This window comes from Natrix helvetica (assembly GCF_964273705.1).
Source record: "Natrix helvetica genome assembly, chromosome: 5".
Lineage (NCBI taxonomy): Eukaryota > Metazoa > Chordata > Lepidosauria > Squamata > Natricidae > Natrix > Natrix helvetica.
In genome coordinates this window covers 41,597,387-41,616,400 of record NC_138551.1, presented here as the reverse complement: position 1 = coordinate 41,616,400, position 19,014 = coordinate 41,597,387, and the positions used below count along the sequence as shown (strand labels likewise).

The following is a 19,014-nucleotide window of genomic DNA, read 5'->3' as shown; positions in this document are numbered from 1 at the left end:
ATATATACTGGCTAACTGTACAGTTCTTTTTAATTCTATTTTAACCTCCTCCATATTTAACTGTACATATTTAATTTTTCTATTTATTGTATTTTGATGTATTTTCTGCATGGACTGTACACCGCCCCGAGTCCCTTTTGGGAGAGGGGGCGGTATAGAAGCACAGTAAAATAATAAATAAATAATAATAAATAGCTGTATAAGGTCTAATTTGTTGCTGGAATAGTATAGTTGCTTCATACAATTGGGCACAGCAGACAAGCAGGACTCACCAATTTGGCATTGTTTTCCAGTGAAACCAGCGAGACAAGAACAAGTATATGAAGGGTTCCCTGTGATGCAGTCCTCAATACATTTTCCTCCATTCAAGCAAGGACGAAGTGTCAAACAGACTGAAGCTGCATGAAGAAATAAACCCACTATTCAGTAGCTGGAAGCATGCTCAGAGAGATGTTAGACGAGGTGGCAACAGAAGTATTAGACTAATCCAACTTCCTTTCTTTTTGTAGATCATGACTGTCAAACTCCCATGCCCACAGGCCGGATGCGTCATGCGCTGGCCACGCCCATGCCTGGTTTAGTGAAGGGGGAAAAAGTCCCAATACATCACGTGACACTGTCTTGACGACATGAGTTTGACACCCCTGTTGTAGATGATTCTCTATAATGAACTTAGATTACCAAAGTGCAGAAGTCATTTGTTTCAAAACCACACAATGGAATGCACTTCATCCACACTTAAATTGGATTGAAATTACAATAAATAAATCTGTTACTTAAAAATTAGTTTAAATACAGAAATTTGGTTTTCCTTGTTTCAGTTGTCCATGCCAGTACTTTTATTAATCTATGTAGTTTTACAATCTTTTTGAAAATCTAAATAATAACATTAATATCCTCGATAGATCAATATTCAGCCTTTTATTAAGTAAACTTTTAGTAATCTATTAAACCATTTTTACAGAAAAATATTTTGATCAATTCTATAATCTTCATGGCATCTCTTTGCCATTTGCTATATTGTAATATTTTTATGACAATCCCAAGAGTTAAGAACTACATCAATACCAACAAATTTCCCATTATTAAAGAATTTTGGCAACATAATATTTTTAACAGAATTATGTGTTCAAGGAAATAAAAGAGAGGCAGAGAAAATCAGTTACTAAATTTCTAGAATTTTTACATTTGGAAATCAGGGAGTGGGAGAAGAAAGAAGGAACAATAGTTTAGACAGCTCCAGAGATGCATATCTCGAAGATGAACAGATATATTTAAATTAAGAATGAAGAGTTAAAAGAAAAATCATTTAACTCTTAGAAACCAAAGATTGGTAAAATCTGAATACATGTTTTTATTTAGAAACCATGCAGACCCTAAAAATTGATGGTCACAGATTGTGGGAGGTTTCAATTTTTGAACACACCCTCAGCATTACAGGAGAATAATATCTGGCATGATGGGTAGCTTTTAGTGATGGTTTTAGCCAATCCCTGGGGAAGGTTTAATTTCACTTCCCATATGGATTTGCAAACATATCTACTAGTGACCTCAGAGCCCCACACATTAAACATTTTACAACTAAATCTGGGATAGAATCTAATGTATCCAATTGGATAGTTATACAAGGATTGCAACTTCCAGAATTCCAGCTATTAAGCTTGCAGAATAATCTGGGAACTGCAGTTTTATCAGATTCAGGACATCAGATTGGAGAAAACTGGCATACATCTGGGACCGTCCTATCAAACATGACTGAATTAATTTAAGAAAACCTTATGGATTTATGCTTGTAATTAAGCTTGAATTTACTCTTGTATGGAATTAATTTACAGTTTAAGAGTCTTTAGTCTTTTTCTAAATCAACAGCTTTGACACGTAAGAACTAATGAGAAGACTTGAGTTGTAAACACCATGAACCTCAGTAGATAATTGGGGGCAAATTTCTATCAGCCCAACAGGAGAGGAAAGCACCATAGATGCCACTTTTAGCTCATAGTTGAGATGAACGCCATGATATGAAGTGTAACAAGCAGAGTGCTAACTAAGAAGAAATTAGCTTTCCCTCATCTTCCAAATAATTCAGGGTTAAAATGAAGGAATCTAGGGTTTACTTCAGAATATAGTAAAAGTAAGCATGGATGAATTTGTTCTCTCACTTTTGTTGGGGAAGATGGAGTCATCTTAATTTCAGCATCATCATCCTTTCATATAGAGACCTGCTTTTCTCAGAGGTATTCCATTTATGCCTTATTTCTACCCAAGAAATAATTAAGTAGCTCTTAATCAGCCAGAAGAGATCTACAGCCACCAAGGGATTCAGTCTGAGTAGCACAGCCATATCCCCCAAATTTATAACTTGCACAGTTTCAGCATCAGTACATCCCATATCTTGCTAACCATATTTATTATACTGCATGAATATATCAACTCAGTAAAGTATTCAGAAGTTTATGTGCCACTCACAACTGCTCCTATTGCATGGCTGCCGCCCTTCATAGAAGTTTCACAGGGACAAAGAGAATGGCTGGAAGAATTGGTTTCATTAAATAAACCTAACTGCTGTCCTCTTACTTGTGTTGTTGCAGCCCCCCACTTGCACCTGGGCATCATCGATTCTGAATACCCAGCGCCCGGGGATACCCACATTTGTTGTCATCTCCACGTCGACAATGTCATCAGTACGGGATCCGGGGATGTTAAAATACCGTTTTCCATCACCGGCATTGAAACCTGCCTAGAAGACAAGGGCAGAGACTGAAACCTCTTGCTGGGGAAAGCAGGGCAGCTGTGGGGAAATGCAAGGGACTTCTCTCTTCCACCAGGCCCAGTGCCCTGCAGAGGAATGGACTGCAAGAACATAAGGAAGGGAAGCATCCAATTTCCCTGAATGTTGTTTTGTGTTTCTGCTTCCCATCTAAATAGCCACTATTTTGCATAGGAGGCATGAGCAACCTCACAATACAACTCCTCTGATCCCTCAGTGGAGATAATAGTTTGCTCTTCTAGAAGTTTTCCTTTGACAAATTCCTTACAAGGAGAAGTCCTGTAGTTCAGTGGAAAAAAATCACATGTTTTGTATATATGGAGCATTCTCTGACTCCACAGATTGGGTTGAATCTTGAAATGCTGTTGCTAGTGTTAACAGAACTCAACAAATGGGACCAATGAGCTCACTTGATATATGGCAGATTCACTTGTTCCTAGATTATCTTAACTTTCTGGACTTATTAAACATTCAATTCCCAGAGCATTAAATTCCGATGAAACATGTTGCCTGAACTTAGAGGTTCTTGGTCTGGTCAACGCCTAAATGGGAGACCCCATGAAAACCCAGCATATGTCAAGTTGATTCCACAGGGGAAAAAGAGGATATGAGTGTAATAAATGTAGCCAGAATGTAGCTGTTTTGAGTTGTCTTGTAAGCCAGGGGTCAGGACCTCCTGGATAAGAACTCTTGACTAGGCAATCATACAGTCATCAAATTTATAAATGACTAAAACTGGTTCACAATTAGCAAACGTTGTGGGCCACCAACATCTGGAGGTTTACTTGCAAGTTTATGTTGAGGCAAGCATTTCTTCTCCAGGACAACAATTTATTTGGACCCCCGTTCCAGCTGCTTCAGGACAGACCAGTAGAAAATAAGCAGCATATATAGAAGTCTAGAAGCCATCTCCTACTGTTTTGCATGTCATCTGTGATTAAAGACTTTGGCTACAACACATGATAACTGTCATCATTAAAAGGAAAAAAAGGAGGTGGGAGGGGAAGAGGGAGTTCAGATGGTCTACTTGTGCAACTCTTTTCCCAAATGGCTTTTGGCACCAAAAGGCCCCAGCAATCCCCACTCATCCATGACTCACCAGCTGGAAAGTGCACAAAACACTGAGCTTATTTTCATCCCCATTCATCTATACAGGGTGAATCCAAGAGAATCTTGGATTCTCTTGCCGCTTTCCACAAAATGAGTACAGCTCTGTTAGCTCAAGCCAAGCAGCAGCCTCTGCCATGCTGAGCCGTGAGGTGCTTCTGCCGAGCCACTCTATCGTGTTGTGAATTACAGCAGCAAATTCTCACAAATTTGGTCAGAAGCCAGTGCCTGGTGAAAAACTTTTCAACTTCCTCTCTCTCCCCCTTTGGCTGAGCTAAGGCAGGGTGTTCCTAAAGCATTGTACAGTATCCAAAGCATGTGGTTACTGCTCTGTTTACAGTCATAAAAGTCTACACTCCTGAATTTCTGGGGCTGAAAACGGATTAATTTCCTATACACCTGCAACTTCCTGCTTACTGGAGATAACTCAAGATGACTGCCAGCAGCTGGCCAAGCATAGATCAATTAATGGCAAATCCACACATCTGAACAGCCACCGACTAAAAGAAAGAAAAAAAAACCCATGTAGGATGAAATATAAATGCCAAGAGAAAGTTGTATTTGCTGCAGCCATTGCTGGATGACTCTTTTTAAAAAGTTGGTGGCTAGTGAAGGGAAGGAACTCAGAAGCACTGACCAAAATAAAGAGCTGCAGTTTTCTTCACTAAAGGTCCTAAGTAGTCTTAGCTCTGAAGGGAAGGGAAAAATTGGATTATTATTTAAGAAGTTGAGGCTAGGGACTATCTTGGTCATGATGACCATCTCAAGACAATCAATATCATCCTCAGCCATCTCCAAGAATATATGCCGTGTATTAGAAAGGAGACTTGCTTGAATGTGATCATGTAATCTACCTGGGCTGTTATCCCTCCCAGGCCTGCTAAATTTCCTCCACTGCTGGCATGCATGCCAGTGGTCCAGGTTATTGACTCATAGTTGAAGATAGTGAAGGAAAGCAGGCCATCAGTGATGAGGACTATCTGGAAAGTATTTACCTGCAAGAAAAAAAAATACACAGAGCGTATTAAGGCAGTAGGCAACATCCAGAAAGTTGCAATAATGGTTAATACTAAAGTAAAACTTTTTCAAGAAGATCTCAAACAAAACTTGAGTCCTGAAGAGCTGCTTGGGCTGCATGAGAGGCAGAGTGCTCTGAGGAGCGCTGATTCATGGCAAGAATAGCAATATCACTTATATACCAATTCACAGTGCTTTTACAGCCCTCTCTAAGTGGTTTACACAGTCAGCATATTGCCCCCAACAATCTGGGTCCTCATTTTACCCACCTCAGAAGGATGGTAGACGGAGTCAACCAATCTTTGAACTTACTGAACTTTTTATTGTTATGCTATATTGTGTGCCCTAATTCCTATCTTTTTAAATAGTTTTAATTTATATTTTTTCCTTTCATTTATCTACGGAATGAGTATTGTATTTTATTCTCTGATCTCTCATACTACAGGAAAGATAGAATGGAGATGTCTGAAATGAAGGAAGATGATTCTCAGTCATCCAGGTCACGATTGTCCCAAAAGTGCTTTTGCAAAAAGCAACTGGACTTCCTTAGTTTTTCCTTGATAAAGTTTCGCTTCTTGTCCCAGAAGCTTCTTCTGGGATGAGAAGCGAAACGTTTTCAAGGAAAAAACCAAGAAAGCCCAGTCGCCTTTTGGAAAAGCACCTTTGGGTCTGAAATGAAGATTATTCTGCTGATAAGTCAACAATTTACTACAATTTCTAATAAAAGAAATTGGAAATAAAAGGAATGGAAATTAAAAAAAAGAGAGAAATATAAACGACTACAATTTCTGTTCTGCCCAAGCTTAATCACAATGGGGCAGGGAGGAAACTCTTCTATTCTTATTACCCATCAGTCAATATTCTGGTCCTGAGACTTACCGGAGAAAACAAGTTTCCTCCAAAGAAGGTAACCTTGTTCCAAGTTCCTATGAATACCCACTGGGCTGAGAATTTTGGGAATTCTGGGAAATACTGTGCGATATCCTTAGTGGCTCTCTCCAAAATAGCTTGGTCTGTGGTTTCCCGGTAAAACACTTGTCCTGAACGCCGGTTATCGACATCAGCCCAGAATGCAGCAACAACACGTCGGTCATTGGAAATGGGGAAAGCCACAGGGGTGAACTGGGATACCTCTTTCAAGAAGGAGATGATTCCATTGTTGTTTACCTAGGCAGGGAAAAAAAGCTAGATGTGATAAAAAATAAAACAAAATATACTCCGCTATCAGAGACTGGGAATAAAGCAAACTCCCTCGCCTTACTTGACCTTCCACCAGAAAGACAGCAGAAACCACACAACAAACCATATAACAGAAATACACTGCAATATAAGTCTCAGTGCTTGTTATAGAAACTGTATCTTGAAATTAAATATCTGCTCCTCCTGCCATACCAGTATGCCATTCATGCCCTAAGGGGGCATGCATAAGCGTACCAGCGTGCCTACCGTCCCTGTCCTAGTGTCCCATTTATTTGTACTCTCATTATGTGTTTAGGGCTATGTTTTGCTTATTTTTATCCATTTATTTGTGCTATTTTTTCATGTGTTTTTCCGACTTGTTTCCTTGTACTTGTTGACAAATTAAAATAAATAAATACATACATTCTCCCAACTTTTAAACCAAAAGAAAAAGTATACCCACAAATAGCCAGAGACCTGCTTCTGCCTTAAGATATCCCTCTAACCACACTCTCTGCTTGCCTCCGGCATAATAGGGTTGAGAAGCCATCGCCCAAGCATCTAAGAAGGCAGGCAGAACAAACCATGCCCTGTTCTCTAACCGGAGATGGGCCAAAGGAAGGAGGAACAGCTGAGAAAACTGCAGCAGCCACAGTGATCTAAACAAACAAGGTGAAGTTCATTTGGGCCAGTCTCACCTTCAGATGCACTCAAACTTTGCATTTCCTCCCATGATTTAAAGAGGCAGAAAAGTATATTTTGAAGGTGCTCAAGGACAAACAGCATTTCTGAAGACAGGTGAGACTCTCCTGTCAAAGAAGCATTTGCTGGGGTGAACTAAAAACAGACCCATGAAATCAAATGGCAAACCACATCTACCGTGTAGAAGCAAACACTTTATGGCCAGAGATGATTTATTCTGACACACTATTATATTTCTTACTATTCTAAACAGTTTCATCCCCTTGATATATGTTGTTATAAACCAGATTTGTAGCAAAAGAAATGTCAGAAAAGAGAAAGTAGTATGAGTTATATTATGGCATTTTACTAATATCACAAATATGATATTTATGTAAAGGAATTGAAATCTCTCATTCAGAAAAAAAATCACACCATAAACCCTCAGTGGAAGATAAAGTAATGAAGAGGACTATAATCTGTCTTATGTCATTGTAAAAAGTCTGCCAGATGCTATCTTTTTCCTTGAAAACACTCCTTACATGTACAGAAACAGCTTCATAGGGAAAAGACTGAAATGCTATCTTACTCCCACACTTAAGTCTTCAGTCAGGCAGAGAGTTGCTGATATAAAGTAGCATTCAGGTCTATAGAAGTTGAGTGGAACAGTATACACACTATGTTATTTTCCAATGTTCGTGGCCTGAGACAAATTAGATGGATTTTGCCAGTGGTGAAATTCATTTTTTTTTACTACCGGTTCTGTGGGCGACTCTTGGTAGGCAGGGCATGGGAAGGATACTGCAAAATCCCCATTCCCATTCCACTCCTGGGGGAAGGATACTGCAAAATCCCCATTCCCACTCCACTCCTGGGGGAAGGATATTGCAAAATCTCCATTCTCACTCCACTCCTGGGGCCAGCCAGAGGTGGTATTGGCCGGTTCTCCGAACTACACAAAATTTCCGCTACCGGTTCTCCAGAATCTGTCAGAACCTGCTGAATTTCACCCCTGGGTTTTGCTCATGTCTCAATTCTCTGACTACCATAATTGAATTATTTCAACAAAAATGAAGTGTCCTGTTCTTTATCCTTTCCTTACTATGCAACTTCTTACATGAAGTAAGGCAGAAACAATATTTCTCCATCACCTAAGAACCTCATGCCTTTGAAGAACAGTTTTTGGAGGCCATATACAAATGGAGTCAAACCTTGATTCTTTGGATTTCCATTGTATAGACTTCGGTTACAATGGACAAAAATTTACCTTAGACTTTATTTGGGCAAAGTTCACTATATTCAAAGTAATGTAGGAAGCTGATATATTAAATGAGATTCAAATTAAATTACATAACTTGCCTAATTTATTTATTTAGTAAACCAATTTATATTATAAACCAACTCTGGGAGACATATATCAGAGCTAAAACAGTTAATAAATAGATTGAAAGGAATAAAAACCAAGCTAAAACAAAGAATACTAGACAAAGTGTTGTTAAAAAGAGCGGAATCATCTCATTATTTCACCTGTCTCCTAGAGTCCCCAGGTTTGCTAGCATAACCAAGTCTTGAGAACCTCTGGAAATTTAACAGTGACAAGGTGAACTTAACCTCAGGGGAGATAAATTCCATAGTGCAAGGACCACAGCAGAAAAGGCTCAACATCTAGAACCCATCAAATGTAGCTTTTTAGATGATGGAACAACATACCTTCTCTGCTGGATCTGATAGGATGGGCAGGTGAAATTATAGCCCTTCAAATAACCTGGTCCCATGCCATGAAATGTTTTTAAGGTCAACATCAGCACCTTGGACTGGGAAACAAACTGGTAACCAACACAGCTCACAAAGCAGAGGCGTGACATTTGTTTTGTACCAGCTACAATTTATAGATACACTGTTGAATTCTGAATGACCTGGGATAAGCGCTGTGCCACCTCAGATCCCACTCCCAGGAAAGGCAAATTGGGAAGTCCCCCAAGATCACAGGTCTAGGGAACCCCACTGGCAACTTGGAGATGGAAGCAAGGAACTCAGGCATGGAGTTTGCTATGTAGCAGTGAACCTGGTACAACGGCAACAGTCCTTAATTGATCCCTAAAGTCCAACTTAATTAACAGGATGTCACATCCAGTGATTTTTGGAACAGCATTCCTGAAAGCTGTAAGTGATTTTCAGATGACAATTGCCATATCATTGTCCCTGCCTACGTTCTTGGCTGACGCCACACTCATAAGCTCACCAAGCCCTTCTCTGAGAGGAAGAGGCCCCCTGTCGGACCCAGCCAGTTTGGTCATACATTCCAGATTAGCCCTCTCATGAACAATCAAATCACAGATGAAGGCTGGCTTATTATAAACCAACCTGGCATTTAAGAGCCTGGATCGAAGCTTATGTTACATCAATGACCATTGTGTCATTTGCATCAATCTGCATCATCTGGAAAATTGATACAAATTATGTCAAATATCAATTACATAATTATACAAATAATGAAAATTTGGTTGCCATGGACATTCATATATAATACAAACCCTTTCTTCACAAATAGTTCATATAATTGAAGTTTAACTACATACAGTACAGTCAACTTCCATGGAAGAAAGAGTGTCTTGCAGGCAGGGAGATGTATACACAAACGTGAAGGTCCAACCACAGAGTAACTTAAGTAGCACATTTTTCATCTAGCAGCATTAGATAAGATTCTGTGTTGTTAGACATCTAAGCCTGTTGGAGCAGCTGCCAGTTTGTCTCTGTTTTGTGCAACTTCAGGTAGTAGTTAATACGGGGTGTCAAACTCAATTTCATTGAAGGCCGTATCAAGGTTGTGTTTGACCTCAGGGAGCAGGCGGGGTATGGCCAGAGTGAGAGTGGCTGGCCAGCTCAATGTCACTCATTGAGGCTCGGTTTTCAGCTGCGACAGCCTCCTGCAGTCCTCTGCCAGCAAAAATGGATCTTGAGGGTTGCAGGAGGTCGTCATGGCCAAAAATGGAGCCTAGGAAGTCCAAGCGCAGCCCTTCCCAGCTCCGTTTTTGCTGGCAGAGGCACCGTGGGCTGGTCCTTTCCTGTTTCCATGGTGACCAATGGGCCAGATCTAAGTACCACGTGAGCCGGATCCAGCCTGTGAGCCTTGAGTTTGACACCCCTGAGTTAATACATCTACATGAAATGCTGGTTAAGTAGGGATGAAAAAATAAAGCCAAATATTGCCTTTGTCAGCCTACAGTCCTATCCCTAATGCATCATACTTAACTTTAATAGCATTTAGATGTCAAATATCCACTGCAGTACAATTTACAATATTATTAGTTTGACTTTACTTTGGGTACTGTCTCATATATGGCTGTTTTAGTTAAAGATGTGGTAATTCAAGAATACCATGGTATAAATTTCTTGTACATCTAATTAAACAATGAAGACTCATTTAACAACAACGAAATTTGTACGGGGCAAAGGCAAGGTGTTATTCAGTGTTTTACATTCTCCCATTTTGCTAATATTACCTTTATAGGATAAAGCAGCTCAAATTAGGCCACCGCGCCGCCAGGAAGCTCCCTCTGACTCAGTGAATCTTTCATGTTTAGTGTGTACACAAAGATCACTCAATTCTCTGGAATTAGAAGAAACCTCAAAACCTCTGAACTCTAGCCTGTGCATAAAATAGCAGGAAAAAATTCTGCTGGGGAAAGAAGCTGAGCCTTTGTGCATAGAAGGAATGTGGTCTGAGATGCAGGTGTGACATTTGTTGGGGGAGGAGGCTGTTTCACTCTGGTAAGCAAACTCAGAAGTCAAAAAATGTTTTGTATGCTCAGCAAAGTGATCAGTCATGTGCTTGGAATCTCGCTAAAGCCTGAGAATCGCATCACTGTGAGGTTGAACAGGGCAAAGTAAAGGTAGGATCCAATGCCTATGGAGTTGTAAAGCTGATAAAGGGCAGAGATTAACTAAGCAATATTAGGAGTGTGGGCCTTTTACTTTGGAAGATATAGGGGGGAAAGAGAGAACTAACAGAATCAATCAGAATCAGTTGCAATCTTCACACAATCGCCTATTACAGCTACCAACCTGTTAGGAAAAAAAAAATTCTCAGCCAAATGAGTTTTAAACAATTAACATGTTTAAACATGGATACAGGCATGATAATTTCGGATGTGTTCAGGCATAGGAGCTCTTACAATTACCTGAAACATTGTTGAAGAGATTTTTGGTTGGGCATCTCAGACCTTAGCAAGGCATTAGATCAGGGGTGGGTTCTGGCAGAGACTACTGCCAGTTTGTTCAGGGACGCACCATGTATGAGCTTGATGCGTGCTGCGTGCGCATGCGCAGTACAACTAAAATTACTCTTCGCATACACAGAAGCAAAAAACAACATGGTGGTGCCTATAGCGCCACAGGGAGAACCAGTTTGGGGGCGTGGCAGGCCTGGGTAGCTGCCAGTTCCAGCAACTCAGGCCACCAAGCTACTACCGGTTCAGCTGAACCGGTCCGAACTTGTAGGAACCCACCACTGCACTAGAACATGGAAAAATGGAGTGCAATAATGAGTTTTGAAGCAAGATAATTATTTTTTAGCCACTGCATACACTTGTGAACATCACATTTGAAATAAAATTGATAATGCACTTATTAAAGATGCTTGCCATCTGCTGTATTTTTAATTACTTTAAAACATCAAAGGTACTATCTAATTAATTAGATACAATCTTTATTTGAAATAATTATGCATGTAAAGATTAATCTGCTACTCTAATTGATTAGAGTAGTTGACAAATTTGCACATTCCAGGGTTGGTTTTGAATGTGGCATCAGCTGGGACTCCAGGGCAACAGTGGAAGTTATGGCCATTGTCATCAGGGAATCTCTTACGACTTTCAAGGACGCTGATTGTGAGACCCTGTTAATTAAACTGGGCCCTAGGGATAAGTTAGGATTATGGCTGTTGTTATCAACCTCCCTATAGTACAACAAATTACCTGACTCATCTTGACTTCATTTCTGAGTTAGCACTGGAGTTCTCCATGTTTACAGTTCTGGGGGACTTTAATCTGCTTTCCGTAGGCATGGGAGTTCATGGCTTTCATGATAGCTGTGGGTCTACTCCAGGTCATCCAGAACACAACTTGGGACAGCGGTCACATGCCAAGTTAGCAGTTCCTGTCAGAGAAGTGGATTGGTCTTCCCCTGGTGACTGATGGACTTGGGGTGGTAGTGATTTCAAAGGAAACTGGGTGTTTGTGTATGTGTGTGTGTTTGTGTTGTCCCTGTGGTCTGCTGCATTGCCTATTCGAAGCCTTGGTTACTGCTTGGAATAAATGGGTACCTGAGGCCTTGGATCAGATCACATCTGTGAAACCTCTCTCCTCTCATGAGCCCAACCACTCTCTGTGATTTATGGATGAATTGAGCAAATTGAAAGCAGAGCAGAGTTGTCTAGGACACTGCTGACACTCAGAAAGAACAAACTTCAGAGAACACTAGTAAGAGCCACTATTAAGGCCTACCTTGTGGTGGCACAGTGGTTAAATGCAGTACTGCAGGCTACTTCCGCTGACTACCGGCTGCCTGCAATTTGGCAGTTTGAATCTCACTAGGCTCGAAGTTGACTTAGCCTTCCATCCTTCCAAGATCAGTAAAATGAAGACCCAGATTGTTGGGGGCAATATACTGACTCTGTAAAACCACCTAGAGAGGGCACTATAAAAGCACTGTGAAACGGTATATAAATATAAGTGCTATTGCTACAGTGGTGGGATTCAATTTTTTTTACTACCGATTCTGTGGGTGTGGCTTGAATTGGTGGGCTTGACTTGACTTGGTGGGTGTGGCTTGGTGGGCGTGGCAGGGGAAGGATACTATAAAATCTTCATTCCCTCCCTACTCTAGGGGAAGGTTACTGCAAAATTTCCATTCCCTCCCAATCAGCTGGGATTCAGGAGGCAGAGAATAGATGGGGGCGGGGGCCAGTCAGAGGTGGTATTTACCAGTTCTCCGAACTATTTAAAATTTCCGCTACTGGTTCTTCAGAACTGGTCAGAACCTGAATACCACCTCTGTATTGCTATAAGGTCAGTGAAACCCCAATACCTTTCCACCCTTATGCACTGCAGACTGTCATCTATCATCTGTTTTGGATGGCTCATGTCTTCTTAGGTAAAGTAGGAATGGAGAACATCCTACAGGGACATGTGTAGGAATTTGCACAGCATCTGATGGATAAAAACACTTGGATTTGTTCCCTATTAAATGGTGGCCTTGTTGCAGGTCCAGTGGAGATGCCTGGGAAGGAGTCTTGCCCAGTTATCTAGGAATGATTTGAATCAGTTTGACCTGAGGATGATCTTGTGCACAATTAGGAAATCCTCCTGCACTGGTGAATCCTACTCACAGGTGGCAGTCTTGTGCATCAGTTGCACCCATTCCCGGATTGGCAGGCCCTGCTTATAGTCACGGATGCCCTTGTCAACCCCAAATTGTACTACTGCTTCCACCTACTGGAATATTCTTCTCTCCCCCCTCCCCTCGAATTAGATTAGTTTAGTGTCTTTTAAGATTTTGGAAGTCCCTCAAGAGCTGGTTATATCAACAGACCTGGAACTTTATTGCTTGATGCTTATTCTTATCTTCTTTTGCTGAAGTGTTGTATATTTGTTATTAAAATATTTTTTAAATGTCTGAATTTTTTTTTAAAAAAATCTTTCTTTTGATATTTGTTGTTTGATTGTTATATGCTTCCAAATGTCACGTTTTGTGAGATAGTCAGTTATACAAATTTGACTAGTAGAATTTTGTTTAATAAATTAATTTATTCAGAAATGCCAGTGAGTAATGTATTGCTCCTCTCAAAAAACCTCCGAAAGGTTTTGGATTCTGAGCAATACAATAGACGAAACTATACCTAGGCTGCATAGGAATATATTTTTAAAAAACACAATAGGTTTCAACGTGCTACAATATGAACTTAACCTGATCTGATGAAGAGAAAAAAAGAAGAGATAGATGTATGACACAAAAACCTCTTGTGATATCTTGACCCAAGGAAAACAATTGGCATGGGAAAAAAACCCCAATATAATTTCTGGCATTGTTTAAGAACATTAACTGGGCAGATTTAGAACAAAAGTTATGGCTTTAGAAAAAAATAACATCCCTATAGATTTAATCCACTCTCAGACTGGCACTTCAGATTTACAGCTGGAAACAAATTCTACAAGGACCAAGAGCCAATGGGCTTTTGTTATTTATATTAGAGAAAGAAAGAATTGATGGTGGGTAGTGGGGTGGAGGGTGAACAATGGGCAACGTTTTAGCTGAAGGAAGAAGATCAATTTTCAAGGAAAGCAGAGGTTTTTTGTCCTTATTATTCCATGTATCATTTATCTATTTAACTGACCGTACAATGCCCTAATGGTGCCTAGTTTCTTTTTCCTTATTGCCCATGGCAGCTATGCCTTTCTATATCTTGCAAACTACATAAACAGCTTTAACAAAACCACCACAAATATTGCAGATTATCTATAATCCGAAAACACACTTTTAATATCCCAATCAAATACACTTTTATATATTTGTATATGGAATTTATATTGTTCATCTCTGGAATTCTGCCCAACATGCACCATTAAAGACCTAAAAATAATTTACTGCAGAAAAGTTCAATTAAAAAAAAGTTAAACTGAATACACTGCAAAGGATTAGTTAAAATGTTTTCAGTTCTGCAGACTTGTTAGCACTTTTTTCATTTAATACTCATCCATCTTTTATCAGGAACACTCTTCCCTTTAATATTCCAAATTAGAATATTAAAAAAAGTTCTGCATCTTTTTCTGTTGGTAGCAGCCATCCTCACCATGATATCTGCGGACTCCTATTTCCAAGAATCTCTAGCCAATAAGAATACTGCAAAAAATTAAGAATTGGACCCCGCATCTTGAAGGCATCCAATGTGATAAAGACTGGCCTATGGAGTCAGGATTAATAGCTTCCTTGTATACACATCATTATCCAATTCCTCATTATAATATTTGCTTTATGTGAAGGAATTGAATAGAACTGAGGAGAAATTTCCTGACAGTTAAAACAATTAATCAGTGGAACAGCTTGCCTCCAGAAGTTGCGAAACACTGGAAGTCTTTAAGAAGATGTTGGATAGCCATTTGTCTGAAACCGTATAGGGTTTCCTGCCTAGGCAGGGAGTTGGACTAGAAGACCTCCAAGGTCCCTTCTAACTCTGTTATTGTATTTGTATTTGAATATACATATATATCCCTTTACTTGCTCTTCTCTTTAGTACTATTTGTAGTATTTCAATCAAAGTCTTGACACAGGATAGTGTTTGGGGTTAATTATTTTGTCTCAGCATTTTCTGTTTGTTCTAAATATTGGGAATCAAAGTTAATGTTCTTTTCTTTTATCTTTTACACAAAATTAGGATTCCCATCAAATGAATGGTTTTTCCATTGTTAACTGATCACTTATTATTTGACTGCAGTCAAAAATCTTATTATGAATATATAATTCAAATGAATAGTTAATAAATGAATTGAATCATCATAATTTCTTCAATAGCAATTTTATTAAAGATTACAAATTTTATATTTTAATTAAACTAACAAAAAGTAAAAAAGTAAACAAAAATAAAAAGTGCAGAAAAGAATAGAAAGAAAAATAGAAAAGAAAAAAAAAACAATCTTCACTTACAATAAAATAAATGATCTCATCTTCCCCTATCCCAATTCTTATGTATAAACAAATCCTTAAAGCCTCATGATTTCACTACTGATGTCAGGGAAAGTCCACTAAGGGTTACCAAAGATAACAACATATCTTTTTAAATCTTGATTAAATAAACAAGCTTTATATTTTAGTTTTAACAATCTTGATTTTTAGTCATTTCAAATAATGACCTAGAACTTGAATTCTTTTCATGTTTTCTTTATATTTTCCCACAAAATTCTTCAAAACTTTAACAAGCCTCTTTTGTAAATTCAATATGGGAATATTATTCAGCTCATTTGCTTATGTTATTATTTGTATATTCCTTTTAATTATTAAGACATTAGACTTTGCATCTTCAATGCATCATTTTTTATATCATTTTCATAACCTGTTCTTTTAAAATCTACTTTCATATCAGTATCAATATAACTTTTCATAGCATCTTCTAAACACAGTCCTGCTTTAGATGCAAATACTTATTTAACTTCTGAATTCACTGTTCAAAAATAGCCTTTAATGTGCCCAATGTTAAATTATATTGCCTCATTCTGTGATAGTAAGTCAAATTTAATTGTAATTTTATTGAAGCGTTATTCTCTTTTAACTGTAATCTTCATATCTTCCTAATTCCTTTAGTGTCCAGTCTTCAAAGTCTCATGTTATCATATTTTTAAGAGAATTGAAAACAAAAGCATTGTCTGATAGGAAGGATTACTACAATTAATTCCAAAATCTTATTTCAAATCTATCTGTCCATTTGTAACTTTCCAAAATCAAAGTTCTAATAATCTTTTTGCTGTTAATTGCAAAATATTTTAAGTCTTTAAACTTGCTTTTAAAATTTATTTCACTAAGGCTTGAATGAAACTCATCCAATGCTGTAAAACCTGTTGATTCAAAAGTTCCTAATAGCTGAATAACAGTTAACAAGCAATTTCCAAAAATGATTAGAAAAAGAAGTATGCAAATTCAATGCCTTTTGGTTATTCCTTCATCTCCCAGAGATCTAAACCCATCAGAGGTCACTGTCATGTGGTTTCCTTGCGAGGAACAACTGTATGGAGCACTTGTGGGTAACCTCAAATCTTCTCCTTATCCAGAGAGGGATTACAAAGAGACACTCTCCTCACCAGCTCTTCATTCCACCATGGTTATCAGCTTCATTTTTAGCAGAGCCATTTTCAGTCCACCATTTCTTCTCTGGAAATTTGAATCATCCAAAATTTTCTTAGGTGACTTCTACTGGGTTTTAATGAGAAATATTCATAATGCCACTCTCTTTTAGCAATTCTTTGAATTGATGTTGACATTGTAGTATAATGGAGTCCAGAAAAGCTATAAATAAGAAACTTCATAGAAGATAACTAAACATCTACTTAATGCAGCAGATCTTTATTCTACCACAGAATAAGTTGCAAAAAAAAAATCTGCTTGTGAGCCTGTTTGACATTGGTATCCAGATGGGCACTTTTCCTAACAAAGTTTTCAAGACCAACATACTTTTAACTTACTGCTATTTGTTGTCATCTTACTTCCTAGCTTGGGATGGGGGCATAAAACAAAACAAAACAAAACTTCTACATGTTCTGGACATTAGGTCCATTGCTTACCCAACATATTCTTGAAGAATTTGGTATAGAAACCCCTCGGGTCAGCATTTGTATGAGGCAACCCTTCTGTGTAAACATATGTTGAGTTATTGCCATGACTAAGGGGAATAAGATTACTGTTTCATAAATTCTTAGTAACCTTTTAATGTCCACATGGGAACATTCTTCCTATTATTAAAGAAATATGGGATGAAGCAGAAGCCAAGATATTTTTTTTGAAAGAGCTGCTTCAAACTAGTTTGGATTTTCAAAGCAATTCAGGTTATTTAGATACTATCACCATATCCATACAATAAACAAGGGGTCATAATAAGCAGACACTGCAAGCTTCAACGTATTTACATGGTAGTAAATCAAACTATTTACTTCTAACAAGTAATAGTTAAGCATATGGTTTTAGTAACACTTACTTTGAATGTTATGAGCTGTTAAAGCTGTTGCTGTAGAAAAGAATTTTACCACTTCATATCAAATAAATATATCCTTAATATATTCAGGAATTCTTAATAGAAATGTGCAAATATCTTTTTTATATATACAGATTGGAGAATTGGAGAGATTACTTTCATCATACAAAATCATAACACAAAAATGCAACCATGTCAAAGATTCTATTCATTCTTCACAGCTTTAAATGGCAAATATCAATCTCCCAATTATAGCTGTGATGCAATGATTAAAGTGCTAGATTGGGGCTGGAAAGATTGAGGTTTAAGTCTAGCCTCAACCATAAAAACTTACCCAGTGACTTTGGATCTCTCTCAGCTGATCTACTTTACAGAAATGCTTTTGGGGGAGTAAAAGAGACGAAGATCCCCATGTAAACTGCCACAAGAACTTTCGAAGTAAGTCTGAATATAAGCATAAATAATAACAAAGAAATAATAAATATTTATTTTAGTGCGTAGGTTCAGGAATCTAATCCAGGCTCACTGATGAAACTCATTCATGAGTTTCTAGATGTGTAGAGTGGATTCACAGTGCGCTAAACTAGTAAAATGGCTTGTTTGTGGCTTATAACTGCAGAATCTAACCACTGATTTGTGGATGGATTGACTTAATATGATCAATAAATTTACCCATGTGTGAGGTATTCAATAAACTGGTTAAAACTATGTTTTAGTACAATGTCACAATCCTGTAGGCTGTCAGAATATTAATTTATGTCACTCAATAGCTTTACTTTTTCATAGACATTATAAAGGCATATACTGTAAGATGTTAGTGTGTAACTGAACATGATAGAAAATCTTACCTTTATGTCTCCCCTAAGCTTCTCCAGTATAAACCTTACTTGCAAAGATATCTGCATTCTCTACTGAGTCAACCATTCACATATGCCAGGCCAAAGTATAATTGCCTCTAAAGTGAGACTCAAGGAAAGTTGCATAGTAGATATTCTTATCATTTATATGATATTAGAATTGGCTGGGTAACAATATACAATTTTAAACAAAGCTTTTAAGATGTGATTTTCAGTTTATAAATAACCATTTCTAAAACTCCATGCATTTATCTTAAAATGCAGTTTCAAATTAAATGCAGATGCATTCCATGAATGCACAAAGTAGAAGCATATGAATCACAAAATCCACACATTGTACATATTCCAAGAAATCACATCAGGAATGGGGTCACAGGCTTTCCCTAGAGAAGCCCCTATTTCTAATTGTTGCCATTTGTCAGAACTCCAGAGAACCACCTGCTGATTACATGTGCCATGAAAGGTGCCTTCAAGCAGAAACTGTTTTTAGAATCTGTAGAGCAGCTAACGAGGAAAATGATAAATACAACCTATAAAAGCAGAACAATATGTGTGTGTGTGTGTGCACACTTGTGTACGCGCATTGAGAGAGAATTTAAATTAAACCCAGAAACGTCACAGAGAGAAAAACACTCTCAAGCCAAATCAAGCTGAACTTCTAGAAAAAAAAG

General features: G+C 38.2%; 1 protein-coding gene across 2 annotated transcripts in view; it reads right to left on the bottom strand.

The window, feature by feature from the left end:
• The window catches only part of SNED1 (sushi, nidogen and EGF like domains 1), an 87,452-nt gene that overhangs the window by 46,170 nt on the left and 22,268 nt on the right, over window positions 1-19,014 (bottom strand). For both annotated transcript variants that reach the window (XM_081954449.1, XM_081954450.1), the window contains exons 2-5: window positions 5,771-6,058; window positions 4,729-4,869; window positions 2,575-2,737; window positions 273-398 (exon numbers count right to left, since the gene is read on the bottom strand). In XM_081954449.1, the coding sequence (XP_081810575.1) occupies window positions 273-398; window positions 2,575-2,737; window positions 4,729-4,869; window positions 5,771-6,058 (718 nt within the window). The remainder of the gene's footprint in view (window positions 1-272; window positions 399-2,574; window positions 2,738-4,728; window positions 4,870-5,770; window positions 6,059-19,014) is intronic.